Here is a 15,732-nt window from a genome sequence, read left to right as displayed (position 1 = left end):
TTAAGTTTTTTAAAATCCTGTAGTGTGAGCCAGGATTAAGAGAGAAGCTACCATGTTTGGTTATAAAATAAAGAAGATGGAGATTTTCAACTGGCTAGATCGGTGTTTAATTTAAAAAAAAGATTAAGATGAAGAAAAAAGTCAATATAATTGTATATAAAACATAAAAAGTTATAAAGAAAATTAATGTAAAAATTGTAAAAGTTATAGGTATTCAGTTAAAAATGTGCTGAGCCATAGCAGCGCCAACAGCATGAATTTGACAAAAGAAAAAAAAAACGAAGAAATAATAAGGGGTTAATTTTGTTTACTGTATGTTCCACTGAATGTGTACAAGTACCAAGGAGTGCAATTAAAATCATAATTTTTAAAAAAAGTTAAGATGAAATTGTGTTATATTGAAGAATGAAAGAGAATAAAAAAAGTATTGAATAAAACATCTAAAAATGACTGAATGCAAAGGATTTAGTTATTTTATGACTTTTAAAGTTCAAATTTTTTATTCTTTCACAGTTTGCTAATTTATTTTTCTAAATATGTAATAATTTTATTCATTTATTTTTAAATATTATATATATATTATATTATATATATTATATATATATATGTATAATTTATTTGATTTATTTTATCCTCTCTGTCAAAGGAACACCAAAAGTGATTTTTTACCTTTGAGCTGCCAGGATCTGCAACTTTCCATGAAAACAAATGAAGAACGTAGCACTGATAAGTAATTAATGATATCTTTTGACGTGATATATCTCCTCTAATTTCTCTTTGACCACAGAGGGAAGAGGCTTTTTTGTAGAGGTGTGGAACAACTCAAAGCCCAGATCCCTGTCTGAAATTCCCACATTCACCAATGACACACCAGGATACTGGACCATGTGGCCCCAGGACATGCCTGTGACCTTTGCGAAGGAATTTGATCATTTCACCTCACGAACCAGAGGCATCTTTGTTCCTTCTGCCAGCGGAAACTACAGGATAAACATAAACTGTGACGACAGATGTGAGTTCTACTTCAGCAACAGCAGCCGTCCAGAGGATAAGGTAAGGAGTTAACTTCAGATTTTAAGTTCTTCTTGCAAATCATGATTTAGTGACATTTGAGAAATGGGTAATGGGGGAAATCTCTTTTTTAAATTTTTTTTAACTTCTACTTTAGAAAAAGGTGGCAGATCAACCCTATTATACCTACAGTCCCCTGGCTAGTCAATCAACTGAGCTTTTGTATCTTGAGGCCATGAAAGAGTAAGTCCAGGACTGTCTCTAACTGACTCCAACATGCTCATATTTTTTACTAAAGCTGTGAACTGAGAGACATTCTATTTTTGCAGGTACTACTTTGAATTTCTGCATCAGGAGTATGCTGGTGCAGGCGGTTTCAACTTTGGCATGTCCTCCGATAATACTCCCTACACAGAGGACGAGACAGACGATGCTGTGAATGAAGTTCAATCCATTGTGGGAGATTATGAAGTGCTTCCAGAAGAACAGGTGTGTTTTTATTTTGCCTGGAGAATTTTTAGACAAATTGGTATTTGTTATTAGGTATTTTTAGACAAATATAATATGTAAAACATCTTTGTGATGAAATGAAACTGCAGAAAAATGGCTGTTAGCTTGACTTAGCTTAGCCTGGAGACGGCAAAAATAAGTACAATCTTGCTGGGGGAGTCACTCACCCAGGTAAACCTATTATCTGTGCTTGTTTACATCAGGGTTGTAGAATTTTACAGGTTTCCCCTGTAATATTTAGTAAGAAAAGAAAAACCAGGATACAGCTTTCATACATTAACCAAACTCAGGCAAAAGTTATAGAATTTGTTAAACTATTGTAACCTTAGACTTTATTAAAAAAAAAAAAATGTTTTTTTTCCTAGAGTCTAATCACTTCTTGGCTTTCCCTCCTAACATATTTTAAAATCCTGGAAAAAATCACAGAAGAACTGCAGCTGACAGTTATCATTAAACGTGATGTAAAACCTTGTTTTTAACCTCTTATAACAAACGAAACTTTTCTGAAAAAAGAGGACTTGAACACAAGACGGTCAAATCATATCTTTAAATCACCACAACAATCGGATGTGAGAAACATTTCTACGAGGAGTATTAATTTTTTAAATTTGACCACAGCCTTTATGGATTGACAGGGAAGATGGATTTTTTGACCCATTCTGCAGCCAGCCACCAGGGGGAGCAGTTTTGTGGCAAACTTACTTCAAGCTGAGCAGGATGACGTCCATTTTTTTACAGTCAATGATTCTCACAAAGTAGAGACTAAAATCTGTTTATTTTCCTCTAAACAAACTTATTTTCAAGTTACTGACATCTGTACTTAAAGAAAAAAATGAAGGTTTCCTGATCAGAAAAGTGAGCATTTATGCAGCTGGCATCATAATCTTTAACATATATTAGTGTACGAGGAAAAAAAACAAAACAGGTTTTAACCAGGTAAGGGTTTTGCTCCTCACTTTGTCTTGTCTCATCTTTCTTTAATCCCTTTCTTGCACTTTCTCAGCATGTTACCAGTAAGTCTTGTCCCAGCAACATTACCCCGGTCAAAGAGGTTCAAATGGTTACTGTCAAAAGCAGCTGTGCCAGCCATCTTTGTGCAAGCACCTTCTACAACCTGGGCTATGGAGCTGCAAAGACCAGTAACGTGTTTCACTATTAATTCTTTACAAAAAATTAATGGATGATAAAAGTCTGTATGGAAAGTGTTCATTGCCACTTTAACAACCCTAAACTTGCTGTTACACTCAAAAAAGTAGTTTCTGTAACCTTTGTGCTCTGCATCATATTTTCTTTTTAGGACCCATCCCAGTCACTGCCTCATCAGATCAGGTGGAAGAGGCCCTGAATAAGCTTTTCTCAATCAAACCCGACACAGTGAAGGTCACCAAACAGGAAGATAACCAAGGATCTCACTACACTATCACATTCAATTCTGACAGAGGTATGAGGAGACAGAGGAAAGGCATCAAAATAACCTCAGAAATATACTTATGTACAAAAATAAACTAACCCTAGGCCATTGGGGTTTTTTTACACAGGGGACTTTGAACACCTTCAATACGAGGTTTTCAGCCCTGACACAAGCATCACTGTCACTGAGGTGACAAAGGGGATCAGTAGTCAGAAGACCACGACGCTGCTCTGGGGGGGAGTTCCTACCCAGCCTATCCCGTGCAATGCCACTGAGGCGGAGGTCTGATCAGCAAACTTGTGTTACATAAATGGCAGCTTGGTGTCTAATTCAATTCCCTTGAGTTTTTGTCAAATGTCATGCAATACTTAAAGTAGAGACTGCACTGGAACTGAGCCTGTGTGGTTTTGTAAACAGTTTCAGGCAGCTCTGGACGATCTGCTCAGCGCCAAATGTTCGCAAGAGATTGAGAATGAAGAAGGGGCAAACGTGGCGTTCTACAAAAGCTATGAAAAAGAAGACGACAAGGTCAGTTGGGACTAAAACAAACTTCTTTGGAGAAATGTGACAGATATCAGATATCAAAGGTAAACTTTCCTGAAAAAGCTCACCTTTATCTGAGAAAGCATTTCTTTTTGGATGCTCAGAGTCTTTTGATTTTTGTTCTCACTAGTACAACAGCGCCGAGACAGGAACGCAGGTGAAACCAGGTTTCTGTGGCCGGTGGTCACTGAAGAGCCCCACGGCTCCTTTCAAGGACAGTTACTCCAAAGCATCTGGTGAACAATATGGACTGATTTCACTGGAAACACATTCCTGGGTAAACTCCTTTATCTCTTCTTGGTGTTTTTGGCAGGTGCAGAGTATGGGGCGCTGATTGTAAAGTTGCACACACTAAATAACAATAACATTTTTCATTTAGCTCTAAAGCATCACTTTTTATGCAGATTTAGAGAAATATTTGTGAAATATATCATTCAAATATTGTATATCGATGCTGAATGTTTTAACTAAAGGTAACATTAAATGCTTTATATAAATGTCCTGATTCTAAATATTTAGCTACATTTCTTAACATTTAGTTTTCATTCTAAACATTTTGCTAAGGTTTCTAATTATTTAGTCAAGATTTTGAAATCTTTAGAGAGGCATTCTAAACATTGAGCAAATAGCTTTAAATGTTTGCTTAAGATTTCTAAACATCTATTCAAGTTTTTTAAATCTTGAGGTTGATTTCTAAATATTTAGCTAATATGCAAATTCACACTCCTGGCTGCTAGAGGCACCAAAACAAAAGTTTGTGGAAGCGACCCAGCTAAGCAGGATTTTAGGCTAAATTAGCCACAAAATAGGCCAGAAAATAAACTTCCAAGTTCTGTGTTGAAGATCCTGTGGCCGACATTGAAGAAGTTGAGCTTGGCTGGGTTGTTTCTACAAACTTTTACTTTGGTGCTCTGGCAGGCGGGGGTGTAAATTTGGAATATTTGGAAGTCTTTGCTCGAAGGGGCTGTGAGGAGTTTAAAAGTGATCTTGAAAAAGTCTCCCTTCTAGATATATACCTGATCGAAATCAACACTTTAAAACGAGATTGTCAGCACCAACATTGCTGGTTATCTAATTAGCCTTTAGCTCGGGTTGTACCACTCTATAACACAGGGGCTAAACTGTTAGTGATCATGTTCATTCCAACCCACAGTCAGCAGTTATTCTGCAGTGGTCTGTTCAAACTTGAAAGTCTACCAATAAAATAAAGTGTGAGGTTACGTTAGCTCTGATTGGTAGATGACTGGCAGGACAGAACCAGGATTCACTAACGTTATACATTACAGACATGTCTCAGAGCACCGGGCTGCCAGCTGTGCTAAATATAAACAGCTACTAAACTACTAACTAACTGACAGTGTTTACTTGTTGTCACGTTAGCCTACAGATACATTGGAGCACCGGGCTAACATATAGCCGGCTGCTACAACGTCCGCTTGTTCTCACATTTCAAACTGTGGCGCTACATAACTGTACTGTTGTCTTGAACAAAGAAAATTTGTTTCGCTCTGATTTCCTTTTAATTCCAAAACAAACACACACCTCACTGAAACTAATTTACGACGGTGTGCGGAGACTCTGGGCCACAAGGTGGCGAGAGAGTGCGATTAAAACAGATCCTCCTCATAGCATCTTTAAGATTTAGAAATCTTGACGAAATATTTAGAAATCTTTGCTTAGAATTTAGAAATATTGGATAACTATTAAGCCTTAGCCAAATACTTTGAAACCTTAGCTAATTATTTAGAATTAGGACTTTTGCTTATAACATTTAATGATTAGGTAAAAATTTCAAAATTCATATAAGATATTTAAAAAATATATTTCACAATTTTTTTTTTAATCTGCTAAATGTGGAGAAAATAGTAGAGAAGCAAAGAATTACTGTATTGACTGGAATATAAGATAATTTTCATGACCATGCGTTTCCCTCCATCCTTGTTAAAATCTCAACCAAAACATCAAATTTAACAATACCTCCACATGACTCTACAAGGAAACGTAATATTTTTGATATGCAGATATTTTACAGACTTTTCCATCCATGTCCCTGCAGGCCTGCTTTGCGTACAGAGGAAAACTGAAGAACGAAGCCAGAGTTAAGTTCTCGTACAGCAACAGCCAAGGCCAAACCAAAACAGAAACAGCCAAGTTGGTCATTGTCTTCAATCAGTATGAGAACAAGTCAGTGGAAACCATGATGTGATTTTACATTTTAAGCTTTCTGAACACTTACAGGAAATGAAAAAGAGATTATTTTGTGACAGGTGGAGTTACAAATGCATCGACCTGAAGTCAGCCCTACAGGGAGAGTTCACCGGGAGCAAATTCACGTTGCATGAGTTTCGCCTCAGCAAAGATGACCCTAAAGTTGATTACTTCGTGGATGCCTTTCATATTGGAAAGAATCCCACCACGAGGAATGAGAATGGTAAGCAGCTTTTGATTCTTTGGTGTCAAACCAACATTTTAACTCGAGCACACAGTATAACTATCCTCTTGTTCTTTCTTACAGATGTTGTTCTTGAAAGAAGATCCTCACCTTTCGGGGACAAAGGCAAAACGTTTAAGAGTTTGACTGTCAGCAAAGAGATCTCACCAGATGGTTCAACATTCACCTACAAGATCAAAGCTACACCTGATGATTGTGCCTTTGGGTTCCCACTGCTACGACCTGGCTTCCACAAGGTCAGACAGTCATTAAGTTTATCACAGTCATTTGGTGGCTTATTTTTTTAAGAATACAAAACTTCAGGTATCAAGGATGGGTTGTTACAGCTGAGGGGTATTGAAATCTGTTCACTAGAAATGATCCTGGCATTACGTGAGAAAAACAAGATGAACTTCAGGTGACATTAATCGTTATGCCAGCACATGCTGTCCCACGAGAAGGAACAAAACGCTTCCTGTGCCTGCGATCAAGGTGTAGAATAGTGAGCACATACATGGGAGTGTTTCTGACTAAAACACATTTTTCACTCTCTTCTTAGTGACAGCTGAAAAGAATATTTTCAGGGGGAACAGCTCCTCCTTCCTGCCAGAAGAATCAGACAGCTCAATCTTACTGTTTTGGGCGACACGTTGATGACTTGTCTTTGTGCAACTTCAGATGTCAATCAGATTGTGAAGAGCCACAGCCACACAGTCTTGAAAGCAATCTTTAAAGACAAACTTGCTGTTTTTCTAAGTATTTTTCTTGTGAGTCAGGCATTCAGACTTTAATATCATAAAGTTTTTACTGTTTCAGATAAATTTTGAGATTTTTTCAGTACACAGTGAATGATTAAAAGCTTTTTTCTGACTTTTCTGTGACAGTCAACTGCTTTGTCTGCAGGGAGTGTCTGATAAAACATTAGCTCCATCAAATCTGACAGTAATCTGGCAGTAATCTGACAGTAATCTGACGCTAATCCATAATTCCTCATCACTCAGTAGTTTGTAATGATTAGGAACACCTTTGCTTCTGTGAAGTGGCATTTATACAGATCTATCTGTCCAAGAAAAATGCACCAAAAACTCTGGAGGGGATCATTCTTGTTTTTTTAATCCTAAAGAAAAACATCTTTGCATTGCATCACATATACCATTTTAGAAGAGATCATTTAAAGATCATTTAAAAGGGTATTTTAAGTGTTTTTCATTCCTATGAACTCATAAAAAGTGAGTTTTGCGTTACTTACAGCAAAGGGCAGGTTGGGAACTGGACCCAGGACTTCCAACACCCCTAAAAAATGAATAAATTAATAGAAAAAATATGTATTTCTACATCAAAGGTTAAAAGTTTAAGTATTTATATCCAGGTGGACTACTATTACTATGAGGCGCGGTTTGTAAAGTTCCACACACTACAAACAATAACAACATTTCTCCACATGTAGCTCTAAAACATAACTTTTTCTGCAGATTTGGAGAAATAATTGTGAAATATATTTGTCAAATATTATATATAGATATTAAAAGTTTTATTTGAATGTTAAGTGTTATTTATAAATGTATGTCTTGATTCTAAATATTTAGCTAAGACTAAATACTTATCAAAGGTTTCTAAAACTGTTGCAAAGATTTCAAGATATTAGCTAAGATTTTAAAAACTGAAGTCAAGATTAAAAGTTCGAGGAAACGGTTTTGAGAATGTCAAGCTCTACTTATTCTGTCGGCCAACAGCGCCATCATGGCACTTGGTAGATTTATTTTCAAACGGTTGATTTAGCCGAGGGCTGCACAGTTAGCGCTGCAGCCTCACAGCAGGAAGGTCACCAATTCCATTCCCACCTCAGCCGGTGGGCCTTTCTGTGTGGAGTTTGCATGTTCTCCCCGAGCATACGTGGGTTTTCTCCGGGTACTCCGGTTTCCTCCCACAGTCCAAAAACATGTTCATCAAGTTAATTGAGCACTCTGAACTGTCCGTAGGTGTGAGTGTGAGCGTGAATGGTTGTCTGTCTCTGTGTCAGCCCTGTGATTGGCTGGCGACCAGTCCAGGGTGTACTCCGCCTCTCGCCCAATGACAGCTGGGATAGGCTCCAGCCTCCTGCGATCCCGAACAGGATAAGCGGTATAGAAAATGAATGAATGAATGATTTAGCCGACTGTGTTTGACTTAATCAAAATCTGCTTGGCTGGATCGCTTCCTTGAACTTTTAATTTGGTGCTTCCAGCGGGTGGGAGTTTGAATTTGCATGTTGGTTAAATATTTAGAAATAGTACCTCAAGATTTAGAAATCTTGACTTCATATTGAGAAATCTAAGCAAATGTTTAAATCTTTGCAAAAGATTTATAACTAAATAACTAAATAGTAACTTAATATTAAGAATCAAGACATTCAATAATGGTATTTATAAATAATGTTCAACATTTGATATAACATTTGACATTTTTATTAGGGCTGGGCAATGATTAAAACTTTTAATTGTAATTAATCGCATGATTTCCATGATTAATCATAATTAATCGCATTGTGAAAGTGCCATAACATCTGTCATGCAAACACTAAATCAGTACTTGTTATACAGTAATAGTTAAATCACATATTTAGTGCAAATCAAATTTACAAAATGTAAATACAAAATTAAAGCTTATTGCCACTGTCAGGGCATTAAAGTGATACTCTGGGATGGAACAATTTGGGTCCTATCACAAGGTTTAGGGCAGAAATTACCCCTACAGCAGTGTTTTTGTGCAGCAGAAGCCCAGGGCGCTCACACCAAACACCCCCTCCCTGCTCCTCTGCCGGTTTCCTCTGCACTCAGACGGGGCCATATTTTACTTGACCAAAAACACAAATAAACGGACTCCCACTGAAAAAATCTGATGTCGGTCTGCATTCACGCTTTATTTAGAGAATTTTCAGCGCGTTACTTTCACACAAAAACACCGCTAAATAAGGCTCGAGTTCTCATCGTGTCTCTTCGTCCTGGCAGACTACCTGCGTTTGTTAATACCTGGCACGCCGTGCGCGCGGACTGATACACTAAGCGGCGAGCGCCTTTAAGTTCCGTGGCGTTGCCCCTCTTCTCCATGCTTGTTTTGGTTACTCATCGTGTTTTTCCGCCAATTTCACTTCCGGTTCTACCGCGGTCAGCAACAGACATTTGCAAAATAAAAGCATGTGAGCAACATGCACTAATGTGCGATAAAATTTGCCCAGCACTAATTTTTATAGAATATTTAAAATCTATGTATAACATTTGACAAATATATTTCAATCAGGAGAGACTTATGCACCAGAGGGAATTATGGACAGATTTAATGAATAAATGCAAAGTAAAGTTTGGCGGTTAGACCCCATCAAGCACTGAGCAAAATAATCATTGTAGGGGGTACAACAGTGTTATGAATTATGAACATCCCCAGATTGAGTCTAGACACTGGTGGTGGTGAGAGTCTTGAGAAGACTGGATCTGGAAGATTCTGCGAGGACTGCGGGGCTGAGGAGCAGAACTGAGCAATGTAGACTGGAGGGGCCTGGGGAGGAGGAGGGTTGTGACGAGAGCCTGGAAGACAGCTGACAGCAGAAAAGACGAGGTTTAAACTTTGACAGCTGTGAAATGATTGGCTTATGATTGAAGCAGAGTCACTGTGATTGGATAGAGAGTAAAGTTGACACAACAACTTTTTCTCTCTCGTGAACGAGGAGACAGAAGAGTGTGAGCACCCAGTCCTCCTGACTGAACTTTCGCTAAACTTCATTTTACAAATATTTCTCTAAATCTGCAGAAAAAGTGATGTTTTAGAGCTAAATGTGGAGAAATGTTGTTACTTGCAGTGTGTAAAACTTAACAATGGGTGTCCCATATTTAACTTGGTAAAAATGTTATTTTTCTTTTTAACTTTGATAATAAAACCTCTTTAGATCATTTAGAAGCATCACCTTTAATTTCATTCTGCTTCTCAAGTTGAAAAACTCCTCACAGGAACTAAAAAAGTCTCCTCTTTACCTCTTCAGAAGCTGAATGGCAGTGAGGACGCAGCTGCGTACCAAAGCGGAGAAAGGTTCACCATCGTCATCCGCATCAGCTCAGCCAGCCCTCCCATGAACGGAACCTTTGACTTGTGGATTTATGGTCGACCTATTAGAGGTGCTTTGAAGAAGCATTCTTTTGTTTACATCTGATGAATGCTGTCGATAGACGGCAGATGGCATCACTTTAAAGTTTGAGCTTGTTTTGACTCTGTACGGAGCCTTTGACCTACAGACCTCAAGGTTTTACAGATAAGTGACATTATAGTGTGATTAAAATCAGTTTTTCAGACTCCTTTTCTCATACAATTACTATTCATACCTGCTTTAGATACTTTTATTTATAATTTAAAAAATCATAGAGCGAAATTATCTTTACAACTTAAAGTAAGAGTGTATTATCTCATTTCTGCATGTTTGTCTTCAGATATCCCTGTGGACATCAGCGGGGAGAACTTGACTTACGTTTTGCAGGGGTTCGAAGGGATGGGTCAGGTCACCGTGTGGGAGCAGGGAAGCTGCAGGCGACCCGTCTGGAAGGTGAAACGGCACAAACCTGGAAACCACCCAGAGTTTGAGGTCAGACTCTAACTGTTCTTGTTTTCATTTCTTTACTTTGGGCTTTAACAGAAACAGAAACACAGTTACATTTCTGCATCCATCCGTGAAGACCGTATCACATGGGTGTTGGTACAGCTAATACCGTAAGGTTTCAGAAGGTGTTTAAAAAATGAGACTTGGCTTGAAGCCTAATTATACTTTTTTCTTGACAGGTTGACACCTCAAATGTTGGTGCTAATAAGGTAAAATTCTCCGTACGTGAGAGGACAAGAGGAGGTTTGAAAACCCGCAGCGTGACAGGGGAAAATTTTCGCACCTTGGCAGACAAACCTCAGGTATATCAGTGATTGAAAAACCCTCAGGTACATCGGGGTTGGGTTTCTCTATTGTTACAGATGTCATATGCCTGCTCTGCTGCTGATTGCTCGCTGTGTTTGCTTTGAGCACATCCTGCAGAATGAGTACTATTTTTGTCACTGCATTGTACTGCCGTGTTAAAACATTTCATGGCTCCAGGCAGGATTTTCTTGTCATGTTTGCACGCTACTGAATAATTGTTTCACATTATGTGCTTGAAGGAATGACAGTTACAGTAATGACCTTAGTGATAACAGTGGGGAAAATAAGTATTGAGCGTGTCAACTTTTTCTCAACACGTTTATTTCCAAAGATGCAATTCAAACAAAATTTCAACCAGACATTGGTATTAACTCAAATAATCCACACATGAAAAGAAATCACAATGTTCAGATCCATAAATAATGATAATGTGGAATTAAGTTCGATAACACAGGAAAAAAGTATTGAACAAGCTAACTGAGACTCATCTAATACTTAGTGGAGAAGCCTTTGTTTGCAATGACAGCTTCCAGACGCTTCTTGTATGTTTGAACTAATGGCCCACACTGCTCAGGTGTGATTTTGGCTCATTCCTTTGCACAGATTGTCTTTAAATCTTGAATATTCTTTGGTGCCCTCTGGTGAACACTTTTCTTTAGCTCTTTTCACAAATGTTCAACTGGATTTAAGTCAGGTGATTGACTAGGCCATTCTGACAGAGTGATTTTCTTTTTTTTAAACCATTTGAGAGTCAACTTTGCCGTGTGCTTTGGATCGTTGTCCTGCTGGAAGGTCCAGCCACGTGTCATCTTCATTATCCTGGTGGATGGCAGCAGATTCATATCAAGAATTTCCCCGTACATGGCTCCATTCATTGCTCCGTCAGTTATATGAAGTTTGCCAATACCATGAGATGAGAAACAACCCCATGCCATGATGCTTCCACCTCCAAACTTCACTGTTGGTGTAGTGTTTTTTGGGTGATGTGCCATTTCTCCTCCAAACATGGTCTGTAGTATGACAGCCCAAAAGTTCAATTTTGGTCTCATCTGACCAGACAACATTCTCCCAGCATTCTACAGTTTTGACAAGATGCTGTTTAGCAAACTTTAAACCAGCTTCAACATGCCTTTTCTTGAGGAATGGAGTCTTGAGGGCTGAGCGTCCATAGAGGCCATGGCGGTGCTGCCTATTGTTTTCTCTGTAACAATTGTTCCTGCTGCCTCCAAGTCTTTCTGGAGCACTTTCAGGGTGGTCCTTGGCTCGTTGAGTACTCTTCTGACTATCTTTCTGACTCCCTGGTCAGAAATCTTGCAAGGAGCTCCTGTGCGTGGCCTGTTGATGGTAAGGTGGTGCTTCTTCCACTTGTGAATAATGGCCCCAACGGTGCTGACTGGAATATTCAGGTGCTTTGATATAAGTCTGTAACCAGTTCCATTCTAATGCTGAGCAACAATCAGGTTGTGAATGTCTTCAGAGAGCTCTTTGCCTTTACCCATCATGAGGTGTGTCGTATTTAACTGCTTGGTAAAAAAAAAAAAAAACGACCTTTTTATAGGACCATCAATTTGCTGTAGCCCAGCTGATGTTGGTTTGCACTAATTGGAAGTTCAAGTAATAATTACTGACAGATTTCAGGTGGTATGGTGGATTTCCTTGCCAAAGTATACAGCCTTTCCATGGTGTGTTCAAAACTTCTTTCCTGTGTTATCGTACTTAATTCCACATAATCATCATTTATGGACCGGAATGTTGTGTTTTCTTTTTATGTGTGGATCATTTGGGTTAATACCAATGTCTGGTAGAAATTTTGTTTGAATTGCAGCTTTGGAAATAAATGTGATGAGAAAAAAGTTGGCGCATTCAATAATTATTTCCCTACTGTGTATCATTATGAGTGTCACCTTAGAGATCATACTGACCCAGTTTGTGTTTCTTTCTTGGATTATTATTTGTTGTGGCTACTGATTGCAGGTTGAGGTCTTCATTAATGGCGTCCCATCAAACTGTGTTGGTGATTGTGGGTTTGAGTGGTCTGAAGAGAAGACGCCTGTTGTAACTGGAATCAGCCCATCTCAAGGTGCCGCAACAGAAACGCATTTTTGTTCAAAAAATCCATACGTTTTTATGAGTTGTTTCATTTTCTTTCCAGTATTTATGAAATTGTTGAAAATGACATTCTGGACTCTTAGGATCACATGGCCAGGGGACTCTTCTGACCGTCACTGGGACTGGCTTCAACAATGAAAACGCCATAATCTTTGTGGGAAACACCAGGTGCACCGTTGAAAAGACCACAGGTACATGAAAAAAGTCTAAAGTTGCAAAAACTGTTCAGCTAAACTGATTTCCAGAGAAGGAGGTTCAGCTTAACGTGTTCAATGTGTTCCAGCTACCACTCAGGTGTGCAGACTCGGCAGCTCCAGTGCGGGTACTTACCCCGTGTCAGTCAGCTTCCCCTCTCTGGGTAACACAAGCTACCCTGACAACAAAATGTTCGACTTAACCTACCAGCTGGGTGTGTCCTCATTCTCCCCGCTCACAGGAAGTCTGGCAGGTAAGACGATATTCAAAAACACATGCGTAGCTCAGAATGTTCATAAACTGTGACCTTTAACTGTTACATCACAAATGTTCAGAATCAGATGTTTTTACATTTAGTAAGATCAAAGCAAAAAGATTTTAACATTGAACCAACACTATCTTTGTTTGTCAGGAGGTACGCTGCTGACAGTGAAAGGTTACGGCTTCAGTAAAAACTCCAAAGTCACAGTCGGAGGTGAAGAGTGCACAGTGGTTGAGGCCACTAGCACTGAGCTATCCTGCAGAACACCAGCGGTAAGTCTACAGACTTTACACAGCAAAAAACTGGAATCTCATCAAGTGTTTTTGTCTTATTTTAAGCAAAAATTGTCTTATTATACTCGATATGAGCCACATTCAAATGATCAGTCCAGAAAAAAGGCCTTTTTTCGACCTATTTAAAGACAAAAATGAGGTCTGAATTGCTTTTAGCAAGTAAAAATAAATCTGCCAATAGATTCAGAGAAAAGTAACTTGTTTTCAGACATTTTTCTAGTTTTAAGCAAAATCTTTGAGCAAAATTTTCTTGTTCCATTGGCAGATTTTTTTCTGGTGAATGTGGCTCATATCAAGTATAATGAGACAGTTTTTACTTCAAATAAGACAAAAACACTCAAATGTTTTCAGTTTCTTGCAGTGTAAACTGCTGTTTTTACAGAATATATTATACTTTTCCTCAATTATATAACATGAATGCTTCTATTTCAAGTTAAAAAAGAGGGAAAAATATTATTTATTCATCTATTTATTTTTACTTCATATTTATTATTATCATTATTTTTTTTAAACCATTTGTCCCAAACATACAAAATAAAAAGTGCTGGGTCCACATGTTTCCTGTTGTACCTATATACACTTCAACTTTGACATGATGATGTCATGATCTGTGTAGAGCTGAGCCTGTATGCACATTCAGTAATTACACAAACAGGACCATTAGTCCTAACGTTTTGTTATGGAATGGCCCGTTTGACTGCAAATAATTAACCAGTTAACTAATTACACCATGAAATCAATGGAGGTGCAGATTACAGATTACGTCATAATTAAGAGGAACCTCCTGGAAAACCCCATCAAACAAATTCGAACTGCACGTCAACCATTCATTAACAGTGATGAACCTGGTGAGCTGTAACAGTGTGACTGAGAGAAGATCAAGAAAAACATTTTTTAGCCGGAAAAATGGAGATTATATTTCAAGAAAGCACATGGACGAACAGCTGTTATTTGTAAGTTGATCAGCTAAACAGAGAGAAAGAGAAAGTTTGGCGATCTTGAATAAAGTAGATGCGTGCGGTGTTTCTGAGCGCACAGTAGAAAACCTAAATAATAAAATGAGTAATATGAAAGCTGCTCTGCGGAACAAGTGCAGCAGCAATGCCCCAGTGCCTTGATAAATAACTTTTAAAGCAGTTTATGAACTTCAAAATGTCATTACACGTACCTTGGAAGAACCCAGACGTACAAAAGCAAAGGGCCAATTGAACTTTGAAAACTGACGGCAGCGAGCCTCGCCATTTTGAGACTTCAATTGTCTCCCTTATCTTATCTATTTACTGAAGAAATGTGTCCTCTAAATCTAAAGTTGCTGTATGGCTACACATCACCACCTTTCTAAAGGATTGACCAGTGTCTTTGTATATTTTGTGTTGAATAGTAACACATTGCATAATGTCCATCTTTTAACAGCTGAACATGCGCTGTAATCCTGCTAAAAGCACCTGTAAAGGTGGGGTCTGCCTCCATTACACTTAACGCTCTTTTGGGCTATTAACCTGGCTCGTGCATACCGCCATAGGTCTATTATTAAGCTATCTAAAACTTTGAGGCCCTGTCTAACTACACACTCCATGAAAGAAAGGAGTGTCTCACCTTGGCATACAGAGCTCTGAAATGCTTTCTCCCTTTTGCAACAACCTACTTGTGGGAGTCCAAACAAATGTAATAATTATTTAAAAGTGAATAAAAGTTAGAAAAAACATTCTTAAAGTTGACATTTCTTTACTTAATATGAAGCATTGTCTGTTGATTTCCAAAGGGGGTCCCCAGCCAGAAGCAAATGCTGTTTTGGGGCCTTGGCATTGTAAAGTTAATGAACCCCTGATTCAGACCGTAAGGTATAAATTGTTTTTGGTGCCGATCAGCGCTGTCGCCAAGTCAAACTCTGACGTAATAACTTATTGAGTGCAGACTGAAGGAGCTTTTGTTTGTGTTTTTCTTGGCAAAGTTTCACAAAAGTGTCACTTTTGACCGCTTGAAGGAAGCAGGATGAAGTTTATTGTTACACATGTGTATGACAGAATCAGCACGTTAGAG

At 38.5% G+C, this 15,732-nt stretch overlaps 1 protein-coding gene across 1 annotated transcript in view; it reads left to right on the top strand.

The window, feature by feature from the left end:
* Positions 1-15,732, top strand: part of pkhd1l1.1 (PKHD1 like 1, tandem duplicate 1) — a 65,886-nt gene that overhangs the window by 10,048 nt on the left and 40,106 nt on the right. Inside the window, 18 exon segments of the mRNA XM_074687262.1 lie at positions 788-1,053; positions 1,169-1,254; positions 1,341-1,500; positions 2,525-2,660; positions 2,819-2,962; positions 3,060-3,214; positions 3,350-3,460; positions 3,606-3,752; positions 5,532-5,647; positions 5,743-5,906; positions 5,991-6,163; positions 9,919-10,051; positions 10,361-10,512; positions 10,707-10,829; positions 12,808-12,913; positions 13,026-13,133; positions 13,226-13,390; positions 13,550-13,671. Of these exon segments, the coding sequence (XP_074543363.1) occupies positions 788-1,053; positions 1,169-1,254; positions 1,341-1,500; positions 2,525-2,660; positions 2,819-2,962; positions 3,060-3,214; positions 3,350-3,460; positions 3,606-3,752; positions 5,532-5,647; positions 5,743-5,906; positions 5,991-6,163; positions 9,919-10,051; positions 10,361-10,512; positions 10,707-10,829; positions 12,808-12,913; positions 13,026-13,133; positions 13,226-13,390; positions 13,550-13,671 (2,567 nt within the window).

This window comes from Halichoeres trimaculatus, unplaced genomic scaffold, assembly GCF_033239565.1.
Source record: "Halichoeres trimaculatus isolate MK-OKI-2021-1 unplaced genomic scaffold, fHalTri1.1 fHalTri1_scaffold_14, whole genome shotgun sequence".
NCBI classification, from domain to species: domain Eukaryota; kingdom Metazoa; phylum Chordata; class Actinopteri; order Labriformes; family Labridae; genus Halichoeres; species Halichoeres trimaculatus.
This window is presented reverse-complemented; position numbering and strand designations above follow the sequence as displayed.